We start from the raw sequence: 20664 nt of genomic DNA, 5'->3' as shown, positions 1-20664 counted from the left end.
ATAACAGAAATGCATAAAAAATATACAAAAGGCTCCAAAAACACACACAATGACTCCAAAAAACATATATTACAGAAAAATACACCAAACGAACAAAATATTAAATGAATAATCATTTTTAAAAAAAACACATTTATCATGCATGTCTCATGGAATTAAACCAGGAAAATTGCATACGCTATTTTACTGTGCACCTGCAAGTGTACCCCTTTATAATGCTACAGAGTATGTTGTTATTATGCTCATAATTGATAACTCTACTTAAGCGCCCACTATATGAATACATACTTCCGACGGGCACTGTACTGGTCTTAAAAAAACATACATTACATTATGAAAATGGCTCAAAATACACAAAACTGAATATTTATACAAAAAATGACTCCTGAATTACACTTCAATAGCAACAAAAAACAATAATTATACAAAAATACAAGACTCCAAAAAACAGCAAACATTTATGCACAGAAACACAACAAAAAGATACACAAATACACATGACTCCAAAAAACACATGTTACAGAAAAATACACCCAACAAAAAAATATAAAAGTGATGACGAAGTCATGTCCCATAGAATTAAACCAGGAAAATTACACACACATTTTGCACCCGCAAATATACTCATTATGCTCCCACATGAATGCATACTTCCGACGGGCACTGTACTAGTATTATAAAAGCATGGACAGGTGGGCTCTGCATTAATAATGGATTATTTATTTATTTATTTGTTTGTGCGTTCAGTCAAGTGGTTTTCTTAAATTAAAAGCCTCTGTAGAGGAGCATCCTTTAATTGCTTTGACACAACATTCTTTGTCAGCAACCGTGGGAATTACTGTCCAACTGATTATTTACGCCGCAGCGCCATTAACAACTAAGAGCATGAAATATTGATGGTGTTTAATGGAGCTGCGACTACGCAGAAAACAAAGGCGCTGAGAAAGTCATTCATTAAAGAGAAATTCAGCGAACACACAAATATGAGCAGGGCTTCAGTTCGCTGCGCTGGGGGAGAAAAATCAAGGTAAATTCAACCGTTTATTGAATTCAAATGATGATAAAAGCAGTAAATTAATTTTAATAAAAGGTCAAATCTTACATTAACCACTAGGGGGACCTAAAGCTGAATCCTTTTCAGACTAAAGTTAGTACATATTAACATACACAAAACTAAACATGACCAACATAAACAAAATAATAGTCCAACTAAAATCCTGGAAGCTTTATTACATAGGCCCTTTGTGTTTTGTCATTTTGTGTAATTTTGGAGTCATTTTGTGTATTTCTATTATTCTATTCTATTCTATTATTTTATTCTGTTCTAATATTATATTCTATTATTATGTTGTGTATTTGTCTATATATCTATGTTTTGGGTGTTTTTTATTTTTTGTGTTTTTTCTGTCATTTTGCGTATTTTTGTTTGATTTCAATGATAATTGTGTTGTATTTTTGTGTGTTTTTGTTGTTCCTTTGTGTGTTTTTTTGTTGCTTTGTGTGTTTCTGTTGATATTTTGTGAGCCTTTTGTTGTTTTGTGTGTTTATAATAATTTTGTTTTATTTGGTGTAATTTTGTTGTTCCTTTGTGTATTTTACTAGTTCCTTTCTGTATTTATTTGTGCCTTTGTGTGTTTCTTTAAATTTTGTGAGTCTTTTTATTTTTTTTTGTGTGTTTTTGAAATCTTTTTGTGTATTTTTTACTAATAATAATTTTGTTGTGTTTTTGTTTTTCCTGTGTGTTTTTGTTGTTCCTTTGTGTGTTTTTGTTGTGAGGAATGTTTTTAGTTTATTTTGGGTTTTATATCCCTTCCTACTTCTTGAGTTACATATTACACTCTCACCCCTTGTCCACGTCTGCTTTATGTGTTATCTTTATTCAGGGTTTGTACTTTCATTCAGCATGCACATGAACGATGCCCACACAGGGACGTTAATGTTCCCCTGCATCATAAAACATAAACTCAGTGGATTAATTTTCCTCTTGATACCACGGAGAGAAACCAGCTGTTTTATCCTGAAGTTTCCACAGCTTAAAAGGCTTCAGACGGCTTTATTCAGAACACTTTTAGTTTGGATTGAACCCAGACATGACGTTAAACCCAGCAGCAGCTCTGCTCTTTTTAATGCACTTCTATGTTGGAAGCAGCCTTCTTGAATCGTGGAGCATTAGTCATCATCATGATGTTTACAAAGAGGTTTGTGAGCACAGAGTGGGCTCTTTATAGACCACTGGTCCTTTCATTATTAGCATAAAAGCTGGTGTGAGCTATTTACAGTTCTATAGAATTCATAATAGATCTTTATAAAGAGGATATTCTCAGCTTTTATTACAGCGGTGAACACAACACAAACATGTGACTCTTTGATCCAAGGGTCGCTCCACAGCTACATGCACACCTTTGCGACAGTATCAACCGATCACTGTAAAATCCCAATATAACAGTGACACTAAGGGTGCTTTCACACATATAGTCCCATGTGACCATGTGAACAGTATGAGAAAGAGAGACGAGTAAAATAATTGAATAATGTGGGAGTAATACAGAAGGGAGTGTGGAAATGTGTGTGATGTGTTTGTTTGTGTGCTGACAAAGCGGCTCTGAAGATGGATGAATGGATGGATGTTTGTGTGTGTGCTGCCTGATGGAGCACTGGGTTGCGAGTGTGTGTGCGTGCCTGTTGCCGCGATGACAGTGTGTGTGTTGCTGCTGAGCCGTCACTGATGGAGTTGCTCTGTTCCTCAGACAAAGGTCTTCTCTATGTTTTTTGCTGCCTCTGCCATGATATAAGTTTGAGGAAAGTGAATTTGTAGACAACCGTGTGGAGCCACAGGGCTGGTCAGCAGGGAGAGATGAAAGACCACCCAATCACCCCATAAACACTTGTATAACCCTCACAGGGCCTATGAGAAGGATTTATTAAGGTGAAAAAGTGACTTCGTTTTGCTTTAATATTTTTGTTTGTTTCCTTTGGTGTAGTTTGTTTGCAGTTAGTGTCTGGGATTTGTTGTGTATTTTGGAGTAATTGGGGATACTTTTCTCTCTTTTTTTTTTTTACACGTTTTTGGAGCTGTTTCTGTAAGTTTATGTTTTCCTTTCGTGTAGTTTTGCTGTTTTGTTTTGTAATTTTGTGTTTTGTTTTTGTATCTTTCTCCCTCATTTTGAGTCACTTTGCCATTATTTCATGTGTTTTTGGATATTTTTCCCTCATTTTCAGTGTTTTTGTTGTTGCTTTTTATACTTTTTTGTCAATATTTGTTTTCCTTTGTGTAGTTTTTCTGTTTTTTGTGTGTATCTGTAATTTTGTGAGTGCTTTTGTTATTTGTATTTTTAGAAGAATTTTTGTGAGTTTATCTTTTCCTTTTATGTAATTTTGCTATTATTTTACGTGTTTTAGGAGTCTTTTTAGATGTTTTTCCCTCATTTTGAATGCTTTTGTAGTTGCTTTTTATATTTTTTCATTCTGTGAATGATTGTTTTCTTTCGTGTAGTTTTTCAGTTTTTTGTAACTTCCCTAATTTTAAGAGTTTTTGGAACCATCTTTGTGAGTTTGTTTTCCTTTTGTGAAATTTTGCTCTTATTTCACGGGATTTTGAAATAATTTCAGTTATTTTTCCCTCGTTTTTGTAGTTGATTTTTATATTTCTCTGTCATTCTGTGTATTTCTGTTGTTTTGTGTGTTTGTTTTTGTATTTTTGTGTCATTTCATCTGAGCAATGAGGTTTTTCTGCGATCCTTGTAGTGGTTCCCAACCTTTTTAATACCAACAATTTTTGAAAACTCAGACATTTTTTTTCTAGAATGATTTTTTTTTTTATTGTTTTGCTGCATCAGATTTTCTTTTTGACTGCATTTATTGTGAACTAGATTCATATTTGACAAAGTGAAATTATAGAATACAGTTGTTTAAGATTGTGTGTTTGAATTTTTAAATAGGAACAAATTTAAAAAATTATTTAAATTTTCTGAAATTTCAGAAAAATTCCCCAAGGTTGAAAAATGCTGCTTTATCTCGTTTCTCCCCATGATCATAAACAAAACAAAACAACAATCAGGAATAAGGTTTGATGATAGTTTGTTCATGTCCACAGATTTCTGTTATATTAACTTAATAAAGCCTTACGCCAAAGTCTTTTTCTCAACACAAAAAATACAAAATGTATTAAAAAAAAAGTAGATGATAATATGTTCTTACTTTATGATTAATCAATTAGTTAATTAGAAATAAAATATTAATGATAAATAGTAAAAAAAAAAAATAATAGTAATAATCTGATTTGGCAGTATGAAAATTGTCTTAATCACCTAGAACTAAACAGCTGAACCTTTGAATAACTGAGTCATGTTTGGATGGCGCCCTCACTCCACGTGATTGACAGCAGAGTTCATCATCGTCCTCCAAGTGTCCGTCTGTCGTCTGAGGCAGGTGACCTGTTTGTGCGTTCCCGTCCTATTATTTTGCTTTGTTAAGTAACCTCAACATAAATAATCATAAGTACACGCAGAGATGAGGATTCTCTGCTGTACTTCATCAGCAAACACTTCTACAGCTGATTAAAATCCTCGCTGGAGGAGAGTGAAGGAGCAGGGGTGGACTATAAGGTTCATCATGTGATTGGGTTGATTTTCTAATATAAAATAAATATCGACCTTTGAATTACAGAATAATCTGTCATCTAAAGCCAGTGGGACAATGAGTAGATCATAGCTTTCTATCTCTTACCACAGAAGAAGAATATTTGGGCTTACAAACATGGGGCAAGATTAAATTATATCTGCTGCGCAGCAATGCTCGGGGCCAGGCAATTTTAGGCAAAATCAGGCAATTCTCAGCAGAGTGTAAGAAGAATAAAGAAAGGTATAAATCTAATGTGAATTTCACATCAGTTGAGGCTGAAATTAACAAGAAACATTCTTTTTGTCACTGAGTTATACGTGTTGTTCATTAGTTTTTTGGCTCCTTAAGTAAAAAACTGACATTTTTACATTGACTTAAATTGCATGAAAACAAAAAAAAAAAAGTTTTTGAGATAAAGTTCTACAATGACAATTAAAATGGACATTAAAAATGTATTTAGCAAGAATGTACAAATATGTTTGCATTACCGTTTCCAAGGCTGGTCGATATTATTGGCTGATTTTTGCGTTTTTTTACGTGTATTACGTGTATCGGCATCGGCCGATGCAGGCCGCTGCGTTTGCCGATTCACATTATTTACAGAGAGCAGAAATATTTTTTCCTTGTTCTTGTTCTAGCTCACATTTGTTAATTTCAATACGTGTTCCTTTTTTTAAAAAATTGAGACTCGTAGCGTTTATCATCATTGTGTAATTTTTAAGATGTATATTGAGGAGTAGACTTAGTTTTTTGATAAATCAAAAACCCGTGTGGATGGTTTGTGTAAAACAGTCTGAAAATGAGCTGTAACAACCACAAATTGTGGGAGAAAATACTTTTGGTTTAATAGGTTTTACAGTTTTTGAAGAAAAAAACAAAGTGATGGACTTCATAATTTACAATAAGTTCAATTGTGCAAAAGTTTCTTCAGTGTCTGGGCTACATTTTGGTTAAAAATGCAAATCTGTAGCACATCTGGTTGATTTGTTGTTGGTTTGTTATAGAGGCTTGCTGTAGCGCCACCATTAGGACGAGTGGCCTGTTTTTGCAGTTATCTGGGATGAGACTGGACCTGTGTGCAAAATTTGGTGATATTTCATGCTTGGTAAATAGAATTTGCTTGGAAGAAGAAAAGAAAGAAGAACATGCAGGATAGGAATATGTTCTGGCCCCTAATGGTGTGTATTTTATTTCCAGGTGTTTCTTTTGATGAATTCCGATTTCTTTCTCCTATTTCTGTTATTAAAGGCTTTGACTTTGAAGTGGTTTTTTTCCATTAAGCTCCTAATCAAAGACGAGCAGATTGACAGGAAGTGAAGCAGGGTGTGAGATGGAGCGGCTGGGGCTGCTTTCTATGATTGACAGAAGAAGAAGCAGCAGCAGCTGGCACAGATAAAGATGATTCCACCCACATGTGTGAACAGCAGCGTGTGTCCTGCTGCACGCTGTGGTGTGAGCGTCACCATGCTGATGATAATGGATGGTGGTTGGACAGCTTTCAAAAATTACCTACCCTGTCTTTAAGTTCACCTTCCATCCAGTCTGAAGTTTTACTCACTTTTGGTTTTAGTTTTGAACCTTTATTATTACTGTTCTAAAATATGTGATTTTTATGAGTTCTGAAGAGGAATATTTGTACAATAAAGGTTACATTTCGCACCCAATGGCACTCATTTATAGGGATATAACGATTAATCGTAAGGCAGTTAAAAATCGATTCATAGGTATTACAATTCACATCGATGCTGTGAAAATTGAATCGCAGCACTTTTTTTAACCAGCAGAGGGCGCTACCCAGAAGTGTTGGCGGCGAGCGAAATCTGCTAATACTTTCTTTCTGGCCATCTTCTACTCTTAAACATATTCATAAATGATTCCTTACCCCTTTAGCACCGAAAGAATATCTGTAATATTCCGTGAATATCTGTAAAAGTCACGTTTTTCTATTAGCTCTGTCTGCTAGCATAGCATCTCTTCTTCACTGCAAAATATCTGCATGCCAACCGACCACTGGGGTACCAGCGCCCTCTGCTGGTTCAAACAAATATCTGATCTAAATACAGTAAAATGACTGTTTTTTTTTTTTTTTTTTAATTGTTAAGGCACAAAATACATTTTCAGTTGCACTTTTAAAAAGAAAAAGAACTATTATGCAGTTTTGTATTGTTTACTATAGAACCAGAATTTAAATAATAAGCTTCTTTATTTGTATTATTCCTTTATTTATGTCATTCAAGATATATTTTTAGTTAAATTGCATTGTTTTGAATAGTTTATCAAGGGATTCTTTTGACAATGAAAAATAGTATAGTATTTTCCCAAAAAAAATAAAGGAATATTTTTCAGTAATTTATATACAGTCCCATTTTGTAAAATAAATCGTGAGAGAATTGTATCGTGAATCCAGTATCGTGAATCCAATCATATCGGGAGTTGAGTGAATCGTTACATCCCTACTCATTTATCAACCTTGCGTGAAAAGGGTTAAGCTTAGGTGTGAAAACTGGAAATAAAGGAGCTCATTTAAACGTTCTGTGGAAAAGAATTAGCTACTGAGTAGGTGACGTCTGCCCCCCTGTGTGCGCTAAGAACAACTTTACAACAGAGATCCTGGAGACACACATGGAAATGACATTCATATCGACCTCAGTTCACACGTTTTAGGCAATAAATATCACATGAAAAGAAATTAACAATCAAAACATTTTTTAAAAAGCCTAAAAAATGGCTAACTGTTGTCTGTGTTTATTATGCCTTCTGCCAATTTTACCAATAATTCATCACATTACGGATAAAATACCGCAGCTCATTTTTAAAAGTTTAAGGAAGTATTTACATTTAAAAGCATGAATGAGGTCGTGTTTCCTCCATAAAGCCCCCAGTGATGTGCTGTGAACCTATGTGCTACTGCTTAGACGGTAGCAGAGTTTATCAGCGGGGTCATATTGTATTCCGTGAAAGGAAAACCAAAAAAGTGGTAATAACTTTTTTATTCATTTTATTTAGTTTAATTTGTTTAATTAGTTTAATAATCCGTTTAGATCTGTTCTGAATGTGTGTCTGATTATACGTCAATTACAGCTGAGGTTTATTCAAAACCAGTTCATTTCCAAATTCAGTCTGATTTTCCTGTGCTGGACCACACATGTTTTAGAACCAATTTTGACCACATTTCGTTGTGTTTTCGTCCTTCCTCCAGCCGTCCTTCTACAAAGGCGTAGCGGGCTCTCAGGTGACCCTGTCCAGTCTGGTGAACCAATCGCGGGCCATGCTGGAGGAGCAGGCGCGCCACCTGCTGACGGAGTCCGAGCGTCAGACCATGGGCTACTACGTAGACGAGTACCGGGACGAACACGTGGGCGTGGAGCAGCTGGTGATGGCGCTGTTTGAGCTGCTCAACACGCACGCAAAGGTAAGGAGTTGGTGTATGTGTGAAATTTACTTTGATCTCCTCACGTGTTTCGACTGTATTTAGCAAAAAATTTGCAAGTATTTGTTTGCACTACCGTTTACAGTCACACATGTTGTTGAACTGTAGGTTCAATCTTACATTAATGATAAATCTGTGTGGATGGTTTGTGTAGAACAGTCTGAAGATGAGCTGTAACAAGTTTGGTTTGAATTGAGCAAAAATTGTGGAAGAAAATATATAGGTTTAATATTAATAAAATTAATAAACAGAGGGTTAGAGTTCATAATTTACAATAGGTTTAAATGTACTAAAGTGGCCAGCCTGAGAGAACTGTCAAGAAGGAAAGAACTCATAAGGACACATTAAAGTGATCAGCAGACTCCTCTGAGGAAGACTGGCAGTTGACGGTCAAAACATGCCAGAAGATTGAAGTAATTTTCCTGAAAAAAGTTGTCTGAATAAATGAAACGTTAATATATTATTTCAAAAAGAAGAGAAAATGAAATTGCTGGTATTGTAGGTGAGGAGTTGAAGCCATGAGAACGTCAGGGTTTCTAATTTTTAAAATGATCTTTTCTCACCGTTCTCAGTAAAGCTTCAGATTAGAAACACAGGCGATCAATTCTGTAATGGTTCCTAATCCACGCTGCAGGGTGGGAATCATCAATGATTTGCTGCATACTTATCATAGAGGATCATTTTAGGATCAGCAGAGAAGAGAAAACCATCCATTCACACGTGTAATGTTACTTTTTAACTGTGCCTTGTTTCCTGCTGTAAGTTCTTTGAATTTACTTTTGTATTTATTTTATTAATTTATTGTGTTACAACACGTTACACAATAATACCCACATTTTATAGCGATTTTCTATTTTGCTGGTATATTGGTCGCTTGTCATGAAATTTGCGGTTTTTGTATATAATCCTGAATTGTCTTGGTATGCATTCAAATGTGCCAATCAAATGACTCAACCAATCAGTGTGTTTCTGGAGGCGGGCTCTGATTCTTTAACCAGCTCCAGTGTTAATCAGAGTTTGACTCTATTCCTGTGAGCTTCTACAAGCATCTACTAAAGCAGTAATGGACAACTGGTGGGCCGGGGGCCACATGCGGCCCTTGGCCAAATTTTATGTGGCCCCCAAAGTAAATCTACAAAATGAGAGAAAAATACACAAAACCAAAGCAAGAATACATTAAAAAATACAAAGAATTACAACATTGCAGAAAAATACAGAAAATACTCCAAAAACACACAAAACTACTATAAAAATTAACAAACTGACAACAGTAATACAAAAAAAGACTCCAAATAACACAAAAAGACAAGAGAAACAAAAAAACTGCAAAATTACAACATAAATACACAATGTGAAATTAAACATACATTTTACAGAAAAAAATACACAAAAGCACAACAGAAAATGCAATCATAACAAGCAGGACAAAAACAAATATGCATATGAAGAAAAACACACGCAATTACTATTAAAAACGCTGTTATTTCCTGTGCTAACACTCAGATTGGTCATTATTCTAAATGCTGACATGAATGTTGATAGTGTGGCCCTTAGATCAAATAAACATATTTTTGCGTCCCTTGCTGTGATGGAAGTTGCCGATCTCTGTACTAAAGCTTGCTCCTCCTCACTGCTCCACGTCTGCATATCAGTCCATTTTTTTTGGTTTTCAGCTCACTGTTTACTCTAATCAGCTGCTGCTTTCAGCTCTACGTCACCAGGTACAAACCAGAGTGTGAACAAACTTACCGTAATGTATTGGTTTATTTACTTTTTACCATTATTATTTTCTGGAATTACAATCTCGTTATGTCTTATTGTGTTTCCTATTTATTTGTAAATGCTGTAGTGGCAACACACCAAATCCAAACTTCTTGCAGGACATGAAGTTTTCTCACTCATTTGTTCCAAATATAATCCAAATAAAAATTATGAAAAAAGATGCAAGTGTAAAATTAATCAATCTGTCTCTTTAATCTAAAAAAGTAGAAAATAAAAATGAAAGTTCTAAAATCAAAGTGTTTTTATATCTAAGGTTCAGTCTTAATGTCCCTTGAAAACAATAAATCATTAAAGCTGATATCCAGAGTTTCTAAGAAATTAATGTTTATGTATGATTTTTTTGAAATGCAAAAACGAAACCTAACTAGTCTTTTACTATGATCTACTGCTGGTAGTCATTCATATACATTCATGTATATAAGTTCCTCCTTCATCCTATAGTCCCCTATACAAATGGAAACAAGTGCACACAGCCAATAGGCTTCAACTTCCTGTTTTTGAGACTGTCAATCAAAGTGAACACAGAACTGTGCACGGAAACAAGGCCGCGCGTCACAACAGCAAACAGGTAAATATGATTTTGGCTCTTACCTGATCCATTGACCTGTATCAATGCGACCCGATGCGACCTTGTTATGTTCCGTGGTGCGCGTGCAGAAAAGTAGAGGCGTGGCTTCTGTGCAGTGGGAGGAAGTGGAGCTGTTGAGGGCGGGACATCGAGATGTCCTCTCAGAAACTCCAGATATCAGCTTTAAGTGACAGTGACGACCGACCACCGTCCTGTAACCACATGGCCATCACCACCAGAGTGCTTACCTCACTTTTAACACTTATCCGCACTTTACGGTAGAAATCAAGTTTGCCGTCGCAATACAAATTAATAAAGCACAGGAATTCTGATCATTTAGAAACGTCAACATAAATCAATATTTACACAATATTACCTTTAAAACGATTCCAAAATACCTCATCTAAAGATATAAACACTATGACATAGTGATGCTATGGCTCTAACAAATGAATATAATCCAAGTCTTCCGTCCACAATGTATTTTTTATTCTCTTGTATGTACCTTAAATATCTAGTAATGTCAAGACTGAATGTGCATCATAGCTTTACCAGTATTTCAGGGTAGTTGTTTTTGTTTAAATGCAAACCAACATGTATTCACAAGCAAAGAAATTTACATTTTTATCCACTAGATGGTGCTGCCAGCTGTAAAATCCACATGTACAGTTTATCGCTTCGATCTACAGGTGTACAGATCTACATGTTTAGATAGAAAAAAGAAAAACATCTACCTATGTTATTTACATATTAACTATTATCGATACAGTATGTATGTAATAACCTACATATAAACCCGGTCCTGGTCACATTTTGTGTAAATCCAGTTTTGAAACCTTTTGAACTGATGTATATTTGAATGTTTCGACCCAACTCTGTGACATCACACCTCGCTCTCCCCACCCTCCCCCTCTCAGTTCTCCCTGCTGTCTGAGGTCCGAGGCCTGGTCACGCCTCAGGATCTGGAGCGATTCGACGGGTTGGTGCTTCGGCGCGAAATCCAAGCGCTGAAAGCTAGGAAGGGGGCGGGGCCTGGAGCGGCGCCACAGAACGACTCCACGTCCATGGTGTCGTACCCAGACACACTGACCTCGTCCTCCGCCAGCTTCATGACCAACACCACCCTCAGCTCTGCACGGGTAAGATCACACAGGTCTGAGCTGGAAATGAAACGTAACAGAGACTGAGAGGTTTAAATGGACACAATTATAACGCACACCTTAGAGTAAACTTTCACCTCATCACACCATTGTTCTCCATCCTCCTCAGGAGAGGCTGCTCTGGCTGATAGATATGATGGAGGTAGGAAGGTTTGCTGAGAGTGACACAACACACACACACACACACGAACACATTCTGGTGTCTTTCATGGTTTTTGCTGTGTTTTTTGTTTGTTGTGAATCTTTTTCTCCCTGCGTGCTTTACTCTGACTACGACATTCAGTCGTTACTTTGGGAACACTTTAGTTGAAGTTTTATACTGACATTACTTTGTCATTAAGTGTTGTTTGCTAAATCATGATATCTTTGGAGCTATGTGGCATTTTTGGGTTAGGTAGAGGAATCTTAGTTAGGGTAACAAAGGGTTAGTGTAACAAACACTACTTAATGACAGCCTTCATGACACCTTATTCATGCTAATGACAGGTGTCATGTCATAATAAAGACTGCATAGTGTCAGCCTTATGTATAAAACTTCAAGTAAATTGTTACCATTACTTTTGCAAAAATACATAGAAATTACATCTTTGTCATTTTTTGGTCAATTATAAAACTTTTTTTTACCACTGAAATCATATTTAGATTAAGAACCTCTTAGTCACAGGCACTGTTGCGTTAGTCATTATTATTATTATTAGACTATGTTACACGTTCGACATCCCATCTGCCCTGTGGCACCTATGATGCTAGTTCCCCTAATTCACTGGTTCCCAACCTTTTACAGGTCGTGACCCCATTTTTGTGTCACAAATTTCTGGCACATAATAAACAGCTCACATTTAACCACAATTGTCCTGTCTCTAAAGTGAAATAGTGAGAATATCTCCATGTGAAGAAACTTGTCTTAGAGGGTGCCAACATGACTTCCAATTTTATCCAGAGTAAGCAACAACTTTGTCACTTTATTACGCCTCAAAAACATGAGCCACAGCTTATGATAGCAGTTTTTTGCCTACATTTATTTTTATGCACTAAATAATGCTGCTAAATCATCTTTAAGGCTTCCTAGTGGCTCATCGGGTCCTTTGCAATTGCATAGTCCACCTATAGCCAGAAACGCCTAGAGTTTTCTAATCTACATAGAATAATGCACCATAAAGCAACAGTGAGTTATTTTACATAAAAAGAAGTTGGAGTACAGGGAATGGTAGTTCTATAACAAGCATGAGTCCCACTTCTACCACATGGCCAAGAAGTAAAAAAAACACACAAGCTTTTTTTTAGAGGTGTCGGAGCTGAAATTGAGTGATAAAAAACGTACATGTATAAATTCAACAGGAGTTTTATGTTAGAGGTTGTGAGCTCCTCAGCTGAATCGTCAAATCAGCATGCTGCACACACAGGCCTCTAGGGGCTGTTTAGGGCCGTGTTGGAGAAGAGTCTGAATGGTAGAAGAGCAGTGGACGGATGAAGGAATAAATAAAGTAGAAGACGTGACAGAGAAGAAGAGGGAAGGATGCACACGTCGGAGAATGAGCCGAGCTCGTGTCACGGATGCAGCGCGCACAGTCAGATTGACTTGATTTGCTGCACAGAGTGGAACCTGTTGTGGCCTGACTTGTAAAATAAATACAAATCTCTACAAATGCTGAGATGGGATGATTTCAGCTGTGGCGTTCCAATTGATTACTGTGGCTTTGATAAACAAGGCTTTATCACAGGCACAAAATCCCAGCACGGAGCAACCGACAGCGACTCTGAAAGCATCTTTAATGCAAATCAATACTCAGACAGGAGTTCCTCTGCTGCACACACAATCTCAGAGCTTAGAGGCTTTATGCATGCATTCATTAATACAATGTTAAAAATGACTATAACCATTGATGGCCAGCAGTCAACAAAAAATAGTTGGGTCTGAGGCAAATTACTTTGAAGTTTGCACACAATGCAGAGAAAATTAAAGTGCGAAGAGTACAACATGATACATGAAACAAAATGGTAACGCCAACATTGGGATATTACACGTGTTTGAGGCTAGAATTTGACATACTTAACTCTAAAGACTTTTCTGACACAAAGTTTTATTATTCAGCTTTAGAACGATCATCTAAGTGCATTCAGTTGGTTTGAGTTCTTGGACTATAATAGTCCTTTGTCTGAGGTTCTTTTTTTTTACTTTATACTTTAGTTAGCTTTGGGTTTTCAGATCAGATCAATGGAGAATGAAGGTTGTAGCAAAGAAATTACTGACACAAGCAGAACAGTGTCTCTAACCCCCAATTTCCACCGGATCTGTAACTCCTCCAAAACTGCTGCGGAACCGCAACGCAGCTGATAGTTTTCCATTAAAGTCAATGTGCCAAATTCCACCGCATGCTTATCTGCTCCGATACAGCTGCGTAACTGCTCCATCATGGGCCAATCCTCTGGTGCTGTGCTGCAGCAGTTCAACAAAGATAATCTTGTGCGGGACAGGAAGTAATGCACAGACACTTAATAAAATATCTGGTTCATTTTCAAAATAAAATATTCAATGTTCAAGGCGGATCGTATTTCCATCCATTTACCAACCCACTTGCTCCTTCTAGATCATGGGGGTCTGCTGGTGCCTATTCCCAGCTTTCTTCAGGGCTAGGCTGGATTTGATCATATTTCACATACAAATATTGACCGTATCCATGGTTGAATCATAATAATCTCCACAAAAGCTGAAGATCTACAGGGCAGGACTGAGTTGATTTCCTTCTGCTCCTCTCGAAGGACACAATAGAGGTGCTATGGTGCTACAATTTGAATAATCAATGATTATTACAATATTCACGATTATCATGATATTTTTTTTTGCATCTTTTTTTTTCTCACTTTTTGGCTATTTTATGCTTTTAAACAAGGTTAATGTGTCGATATCCATTCATTAAAGTAACCAAACATCATCTTCATTTATATCAAATCGCCAAATCCAATAGTAATCATATTACCAAAAATTTTTTAAAAATAAATAAATATATATATGTGTATATATATATACTGTAACTAAAAGACTTTCAAACAAAACTTAAATGAGCAGCATAAATCCCACAAGAAACTAAACGTTTTGCTGTGCACAATCAAATCAGGTTTACAAACATCAAACCTACAATATCAGCTCTCATAACACATTTGGAATTTGGAACTCATCATCATCATCATTGCTGTCTTCACTTTCAAATTGTATGGCTTTGTGGTTCCTTTTTGGATTCACTACAACTCGCTATATCGTGCGAGGACTCGGGAGACCCCGCTAATTCACGCGTAATCTCCCGAGTCCTCGCTGCTACAGATACACATAGCAGACGGAGGCAGTGGGAATTGACAGACAGCAGATTGCGCTGCAGTTAAGCAGAGGAGCAGTTTCGGAGCAGATACGTATCCAGTGAAAATATGGTGTTAGACTAGAAACTAGAACTTTAATGATGATCTAAGTACCAATACTGTGGCACAGTTTAATATATTGCGCCAAATTCCACGTGAGGGGCAGCAGAATGTGAGGCAGTGACATCCCGAGGAAAAAGAAGAACTTGCTAAACAACGGGGCGAGAAACGGCAACTGACTTGGTCTTGTAACTCCAATCTAGACATTCCTAAAGACTTCATGGACATGGGGATGTCCGACTATTCATCAAACTAACAATAAAACTTTCAGCCCGCCAGTAGGGAAATCAAGGGTAGATAAACCATCACGTAAACCAGTACGTAACAGAAGAAGACGAAAGATGGAGTACCCTAAAGACTTCCTGTTGCATAACTCCCAATTCTACCGATCGCACATACAAACACATGCTGCTTACGGTGCCGAGCATGTCCATGCATGAGTGGATTGACTGGAGATAAATAGGAGCCCCACATGCAGCAGTGAGGGCTAATTAAAGGGGATTAATGGGGCTTTAGTTTAGTGGCAGAGTAAATGAAGGGCACAGACTTTATGAACTAGATCTGCGCGTTTGGAGTTCGCTCACAGATCAGCGTTAATTCACCTCTCCATCACACCAGAGCGAGGCAGCCTGGAAATCAAGGTTCAAACCAAGCTGTCATTGATTTCACAGCACATATAAAAGCAGGCGCTCCAGCTGCGTCTGTGTCTCCACCTCATTGGCTTTGTTTGCTCGTACTTTATGGCAAACAAATGTGAACCAAAGTTAGTTTCTTACATTTTTGGGGGGGAATGTAGAACATCTTTCTAATCATATTTGGCATTTGATTTAAAATAGACGCACATCTGTGTTGAACATCTGCTCACCAGCTTTAATCTCTGCCATCCCCTCCCCTCTTCTATTTACCTCTCCCCTCTTTTCCTTTTTTTCCCTCGACGCCTTAGAACGACAGCGTGGCGCTGAGTAATGACGAGGATCCTCCGGAGAGTCTGAACACTCTGCTGACAGACGTCTCTCTGGTGAGCTTGGTGCATTGCCTGATGTAGATGGACAGAACTCTTTTCCTGCCGCCTTCATGATGGAGCGGAATATGTGTTTTAAACAATAGCAACAAGCATTGCCGTTCTTTCTCTATTTGTCACTCTGACCCAATCTCTCTTGAGCTCACAGCTTCTGCAAGATACAAGTCTTTCAATTTGCCACATAACACTTAGACCATTCCTTTGAGTTCAGTTAATCCTTCTTTTATGCTCATGTCATGCTTTGTTTCATACCCTTGACCTTCATTGTTTTCATACCACCGCTCAGTTTGTGTGAACGCACTCATACCAGGAAACCAGGAAAACCTGTGACCACTGAAGAACTTGATTCGGAGGATGTGTAACATCAAGCGAGTCATCGTTGGTCATGAAAGTAGTGGAGTGATATAACAAATGTTATCAGAGAGGGACTATGGTAAGAAAACAAATGTGTTTTAGTGTTCAGCTGTGAATGACTGGGTCAAGTAGAGGGTTTGTGATGCTGGTCCAGAGATTTACAATTGTAATGCAGTGTCTCACAGCAAGGTTTCCAGATTCAGGGTTTCCAGATGTATCAACCTTCTCTTGCTTTGCATAACTGCAGGTTTGATACATCTGAGCAAAAGTGGCTCCTTTGTATTCATGTACAATGACTGTACACTGTAGAATTTCCCTGTAGTTTCCGGTCTGTAGTGGTTGGCATCAAAAGTGGTCAAAGAAAAGGGAAAAGCAATGAACTGGCAAGAAAGTCAAACTATCCAACATGGTCAGATGTACGAGTGTTTAATTCCTAAACCCAAACTAAAACTAGAACCTTTATTAGCCCTTCCTCTGGCTCACAATGGCTTGATCTAAAGATGACCAATACTTCTAATTGTTTACTTGAATGTTGATACGAGTATTAAAATAAGCCTTTTTTTTTTAACTTCCTTTTGTGGTACACCAACAAAAACAATGTTCTTTCACAACCACACTACCTCATTAATTTGATAAATCCAATTGAGTTATTTGAGGCTATGATTACATCCTATCGAAGCGTGTTTTATGATTACAGGTGAAAGTACAAACCTTGATATCCAACATCAGTATTGGTATCGGTGCATCCTTAGTTTTTTAGTCCACTTTGAGCCATGTTGAGGTCTGGTAACCTAAGGAAAACACTCTATTACTATGTTTTATTACTGTTTCATATTCCTCCCAAGTGCTGTAATTTTGACAGCTTTTTTCAATGTCTGGAAACTTGAAGACAAATCTTTGCGTTTATTGCCGTCTTTCTCTGAGACTGAGAAGGAACTCCATACCAGTGACTGGTCCCACATGTTTTGGTTAGCTTAGGACGTAGCAGGACAGGCAGAGAGGGTCAAAGGGTAAAGAGGAAGGGCTTTGTGAACAATAATGATCCAAGCTAATATTGCATCACATATAACTTTTCTTCCCGGTCTTACGTCCGTATGTCTTGTACTGTAATGTTTGCTCAGTGATGATAACCTGCGCTTTCACCTCAGGATGATGTTCAGAGTACCCCAGCTGAGTCGCCCCCTTCCTTCAAGCCCCCTCCCCCTCCGATGGTGCAGAGACTCCCCAGCGGAAGAGATCTGCTCAACAAGTGCCCCTCGTCCGAGTCCTCCCACTCAGGCTTGTACTTCACTGCGCCGCCAACTCACAGCCGCCATAGTGAGCCCCGACACAGCAAAGCCACGCCACCAACCCGCCACAAACCTGTGCCCCCCTCGGACCCATCCCAGGAGTATGCAGCCGTCAAGAAGAAAGAACATCGGGCACCTCTGAAGGAGCAAAAAGCCCCGGTTCAGCTTTCCACGGTGGCTCAGCTTAAGATTGGCCCCTTTCCCAGAGTCCAGTCCCCAAACAGGGGCGCCAACCCCGCCCTGGCTTCACCGTCACCTCCACCTCCTCCTCCACTCCCTGCTCCTCCCCCTCCCCCTCCTTCTCTGCCACCTAAACCTGTGTCCATGTCCAAAGCTACCTCTTCTTCTTCTTCTCCTTCCTCCAAACAACAGTTTGTGACGGTTGAAGTTCACCGACCCAACGGCGAACCAGACGTCAATGAGGTGCGCCCGCTGCCCCAAGCTCGAGGTAAACGATCACTGATAGGTTTATCATGGCCTTCAGTAGGTAAATAAATAAAAGCAGAATTCTCTCTCATCAGTAGCTGGGTTTCCATTACAGATTGTTGCAAATTGAAAGCGATATTTCTAAATTTCGACAAAGTATAATTGTGCTTTGAACGTGTTTCCATTGAAGGTTGTTTTGGGCAAGAGCCACGTAACTCCCTTAAAATCTCATCCCACGAGATTTTGCTGCAGAAAGATGGACGCTCCAAACATCCTTAGAACACTCAGCATTCCTTTGTTGTTTCACGTCTAATGTGGCAGTAATATTTCTAAAGTATAATGCTAAGAAATGTCCCGGTCTCCTCCTCTGTCTACACTTACTGCTCAAAGTTTACTTGGAGAGAACAGGTCATGTGACATGTATATGCAAAAAAAGTGTTTCCATAACACTTTTGCGATATATTTAAATATGGAAACATCTGAAATTCCTCCTCATGAAAGTGTAAAAACTTTTTTTCAAAATGCAGGTGTTTCCATGACCAGTTTTTAGTACGCTATTTTGATTTTCCATATTTCCAAGGGAATGTTACCAATAAAAATACACATACAGTACATAATAAGGAATGACACTAATAAAGCTTTAATTTAAGTGTTCAGAGTCAGTTTTACATATTTGTTCAGTTTTAAAGTTTTACAAAATAGTGTTTTCACAGGTTCTTTAATCATTTTTTTTGGTAAAAGAAGTGATTCTCAGTTTTAGAAAGTCTTAAAGGTCCAGTATTATGCCATTTTACACCCATCTCTATTTGTTCTAAGAACCCTAACAACATAGTATTTGAGGTTTTTTTTTCCCAAACTCACCTGTTTTCCAGAGTTTTAGCCTCTGAAAAGTCCATTTCAGAGCACTGTCTTTTTTTTGGGCCTTCCTGCATAAGTAGGCGTGTCTATAAGGTGATACGAGGCGGTATAACGCTACTAAAAATGAAACTGATTGTGAGCGATCACGCTGCGCTTTGGATAATCTATTTACTGTACTTAACATAAAGATATTAACTGTGATATTAACCTGCCTTCACTATGTCATTAAAATGTCTTAAATCAATGTTTCAAAAGTCTGAAATTTTAACAGATATATATGATTTGTATTTGTAACATTTGCTTTTTAAAAAATATGTCATTAACCGTAACATCGCGCAATCATGTCAGCGGAACCAACTACTAAACAGTGACATGGTTTGGACGCGTCCTGCTTGTAGCAGCTTTCAACAACATGAAAAATGTAAATTTCACAAAAATTGGCTGTCCAATGCAGCTTTGGGTAAAATTAACCCTAACTCTATGTACGGTAATTGATGTGGCTTCTTTTTTTTTTTTCTCCATTTGCGTTTACTGTGAAGTTTCAAATGGCATTAAAAAGTCTTGAATTTAATATTTAATTTGACTGAAGCTGTAGGAGCCCTGTGTATGGTAGGAGGAGCAAGGTCAGGAGGAGGAGTTTCACCACTTATGAGTCGTAAAGGGGCACAAATCAAACTCACCCATTTGGAGCTGACTTTTTACAAAATGTGAAATACAACTTTGACCCTCTGAATGAGGCTAAATGATGTATATCACTGTAGCAAAACCATCATAAAGTGATTTTTTCACAATACTGCCTCTTTAAGGTGGGACCTCGGCGTATTTTCTTGACATTGTACATCCCCCTCGCTTTGCTCCCACAGGTGGAGCCCTCTCTCAGCTGTCCGATGGTGGCCAAACGCTGAGCGAGGACAGCGGCGTGGACATCGCTGACTCAGCACACAAAGATAGTAGCCCTCAATCTTCACGCACACGCCTCCCCACAGACACACCGGGAGGTGGAGGGGAAAAACCCTCCAAGCCGGTGAGGGGGTGACTCAGCACTGAGCTCAACATGGATGAATGGGATCACAACGTTGTTGTTGATGTTGTTAGCTGTGGCGGATGTTTGGGAAATGAACTAACAAACCATTAGATCCTACCTGTAAAGTAACCACTTCAACTCTTCCTTGACTCAATATTCTCAGGTGTTTCCCTGAGGATGATAGATGCTAATGTTTTGTGATGCTAATGTTTTGTGATGCTAATCCTAACCCTGATTTCTTGTCTCCCCTCTGTTCACCATCACAGATCACATCCTTTGTTCCACTTAACCCTTTGCTCCTCACCTCATGCCATTCATTCTGTCATTAACACATTCACTCAGTCATTGCTGCATCATAGTCCAATGAAACCCTTCACTCTATTTTTGCTTTTATCTTAGTGAGTAAAGATATTAGTTTGGATAATGGGGCAGAGGAGGAGCTGAATGGATGTGTGGTGTAACTAAAGTCCATTTAATAATAAAACTGATGGAGCTACAAAGCCCAAAGCTACCATGAAAAGGAAAGTAAAATGATACAGAAAGGTGCAAATAGAATGGTAAAAAAAAATTATGTATCTAGTGTGTATTTTCTTTTCATTTTGTGTCTGTCATTTTTTTTGTGTTTGTGATTTTGTGTTTTCTGAGTATTTTTGTCTCTCTTAGTTGTTGTTTTGTGAGTTATTTTGTGTTATTTTTTGTACTTAATTGCATTTAAATTTTT

The 20664-nt window shown here is 37.9% G+C and overlaps 1 protein-coding gene across 5 annotated transcripts in view; it reads left to right on the top strand.

The window, feature by feature from the left end:
• whrna (whirlin a) overlaps positions 1–20664 on the top strand; it is a 197744-nt gene that overhangs the window by 168288 nt on the left and 8792 nt on the right. For 2 of the 5 annotated variants that reach the window (XM_028463216.1, XM_028463217.1), the window contains exons 6-10: positions 7820–8032; positions 11318–11539; positions 15915–15989; positions 17495–18083; positions 19783–19943. In XM_028463216.1, coding sequence (XP_028319017.1) covers positions 7820–8032; positions 11318–11539; positions 15915–15989; positions 17495–18083; positions 19783–19943 — 1260 coding nt within the window. Of the gene's footprint in view, positions 1–7819; positions 8033–11317; positions 11540–15914; positions 15990–17494; positions 18084–19782; positions 19944–20209; positions 20528–20664 lie in introns of those variants that run through there. The other 3 variants (XM_028463219.1, XM_028463220.1, XM_028463218.1) reach the window with 2 other exon arrangements.

The sequence above is a fragment of the Gouania willdenowi genome, chromosome 12 (genome assembly GCF_900634775.1).
Source record: "Gouania willdenowi chromosome 12, fGouWil2.1, whole genome shotgun sequence".
NCBI classification, from domain to species: Eukaryota; Metazoa; Chordata; class Actinopteri; order Blenniiformes; family Gobiesocidae; genus Gouania; species Gouania willdenowi.
Note: the sequence above shows the minus strand (reverse complement) of the source record. Positions and strands in the feature narration are given on the sequence as shown.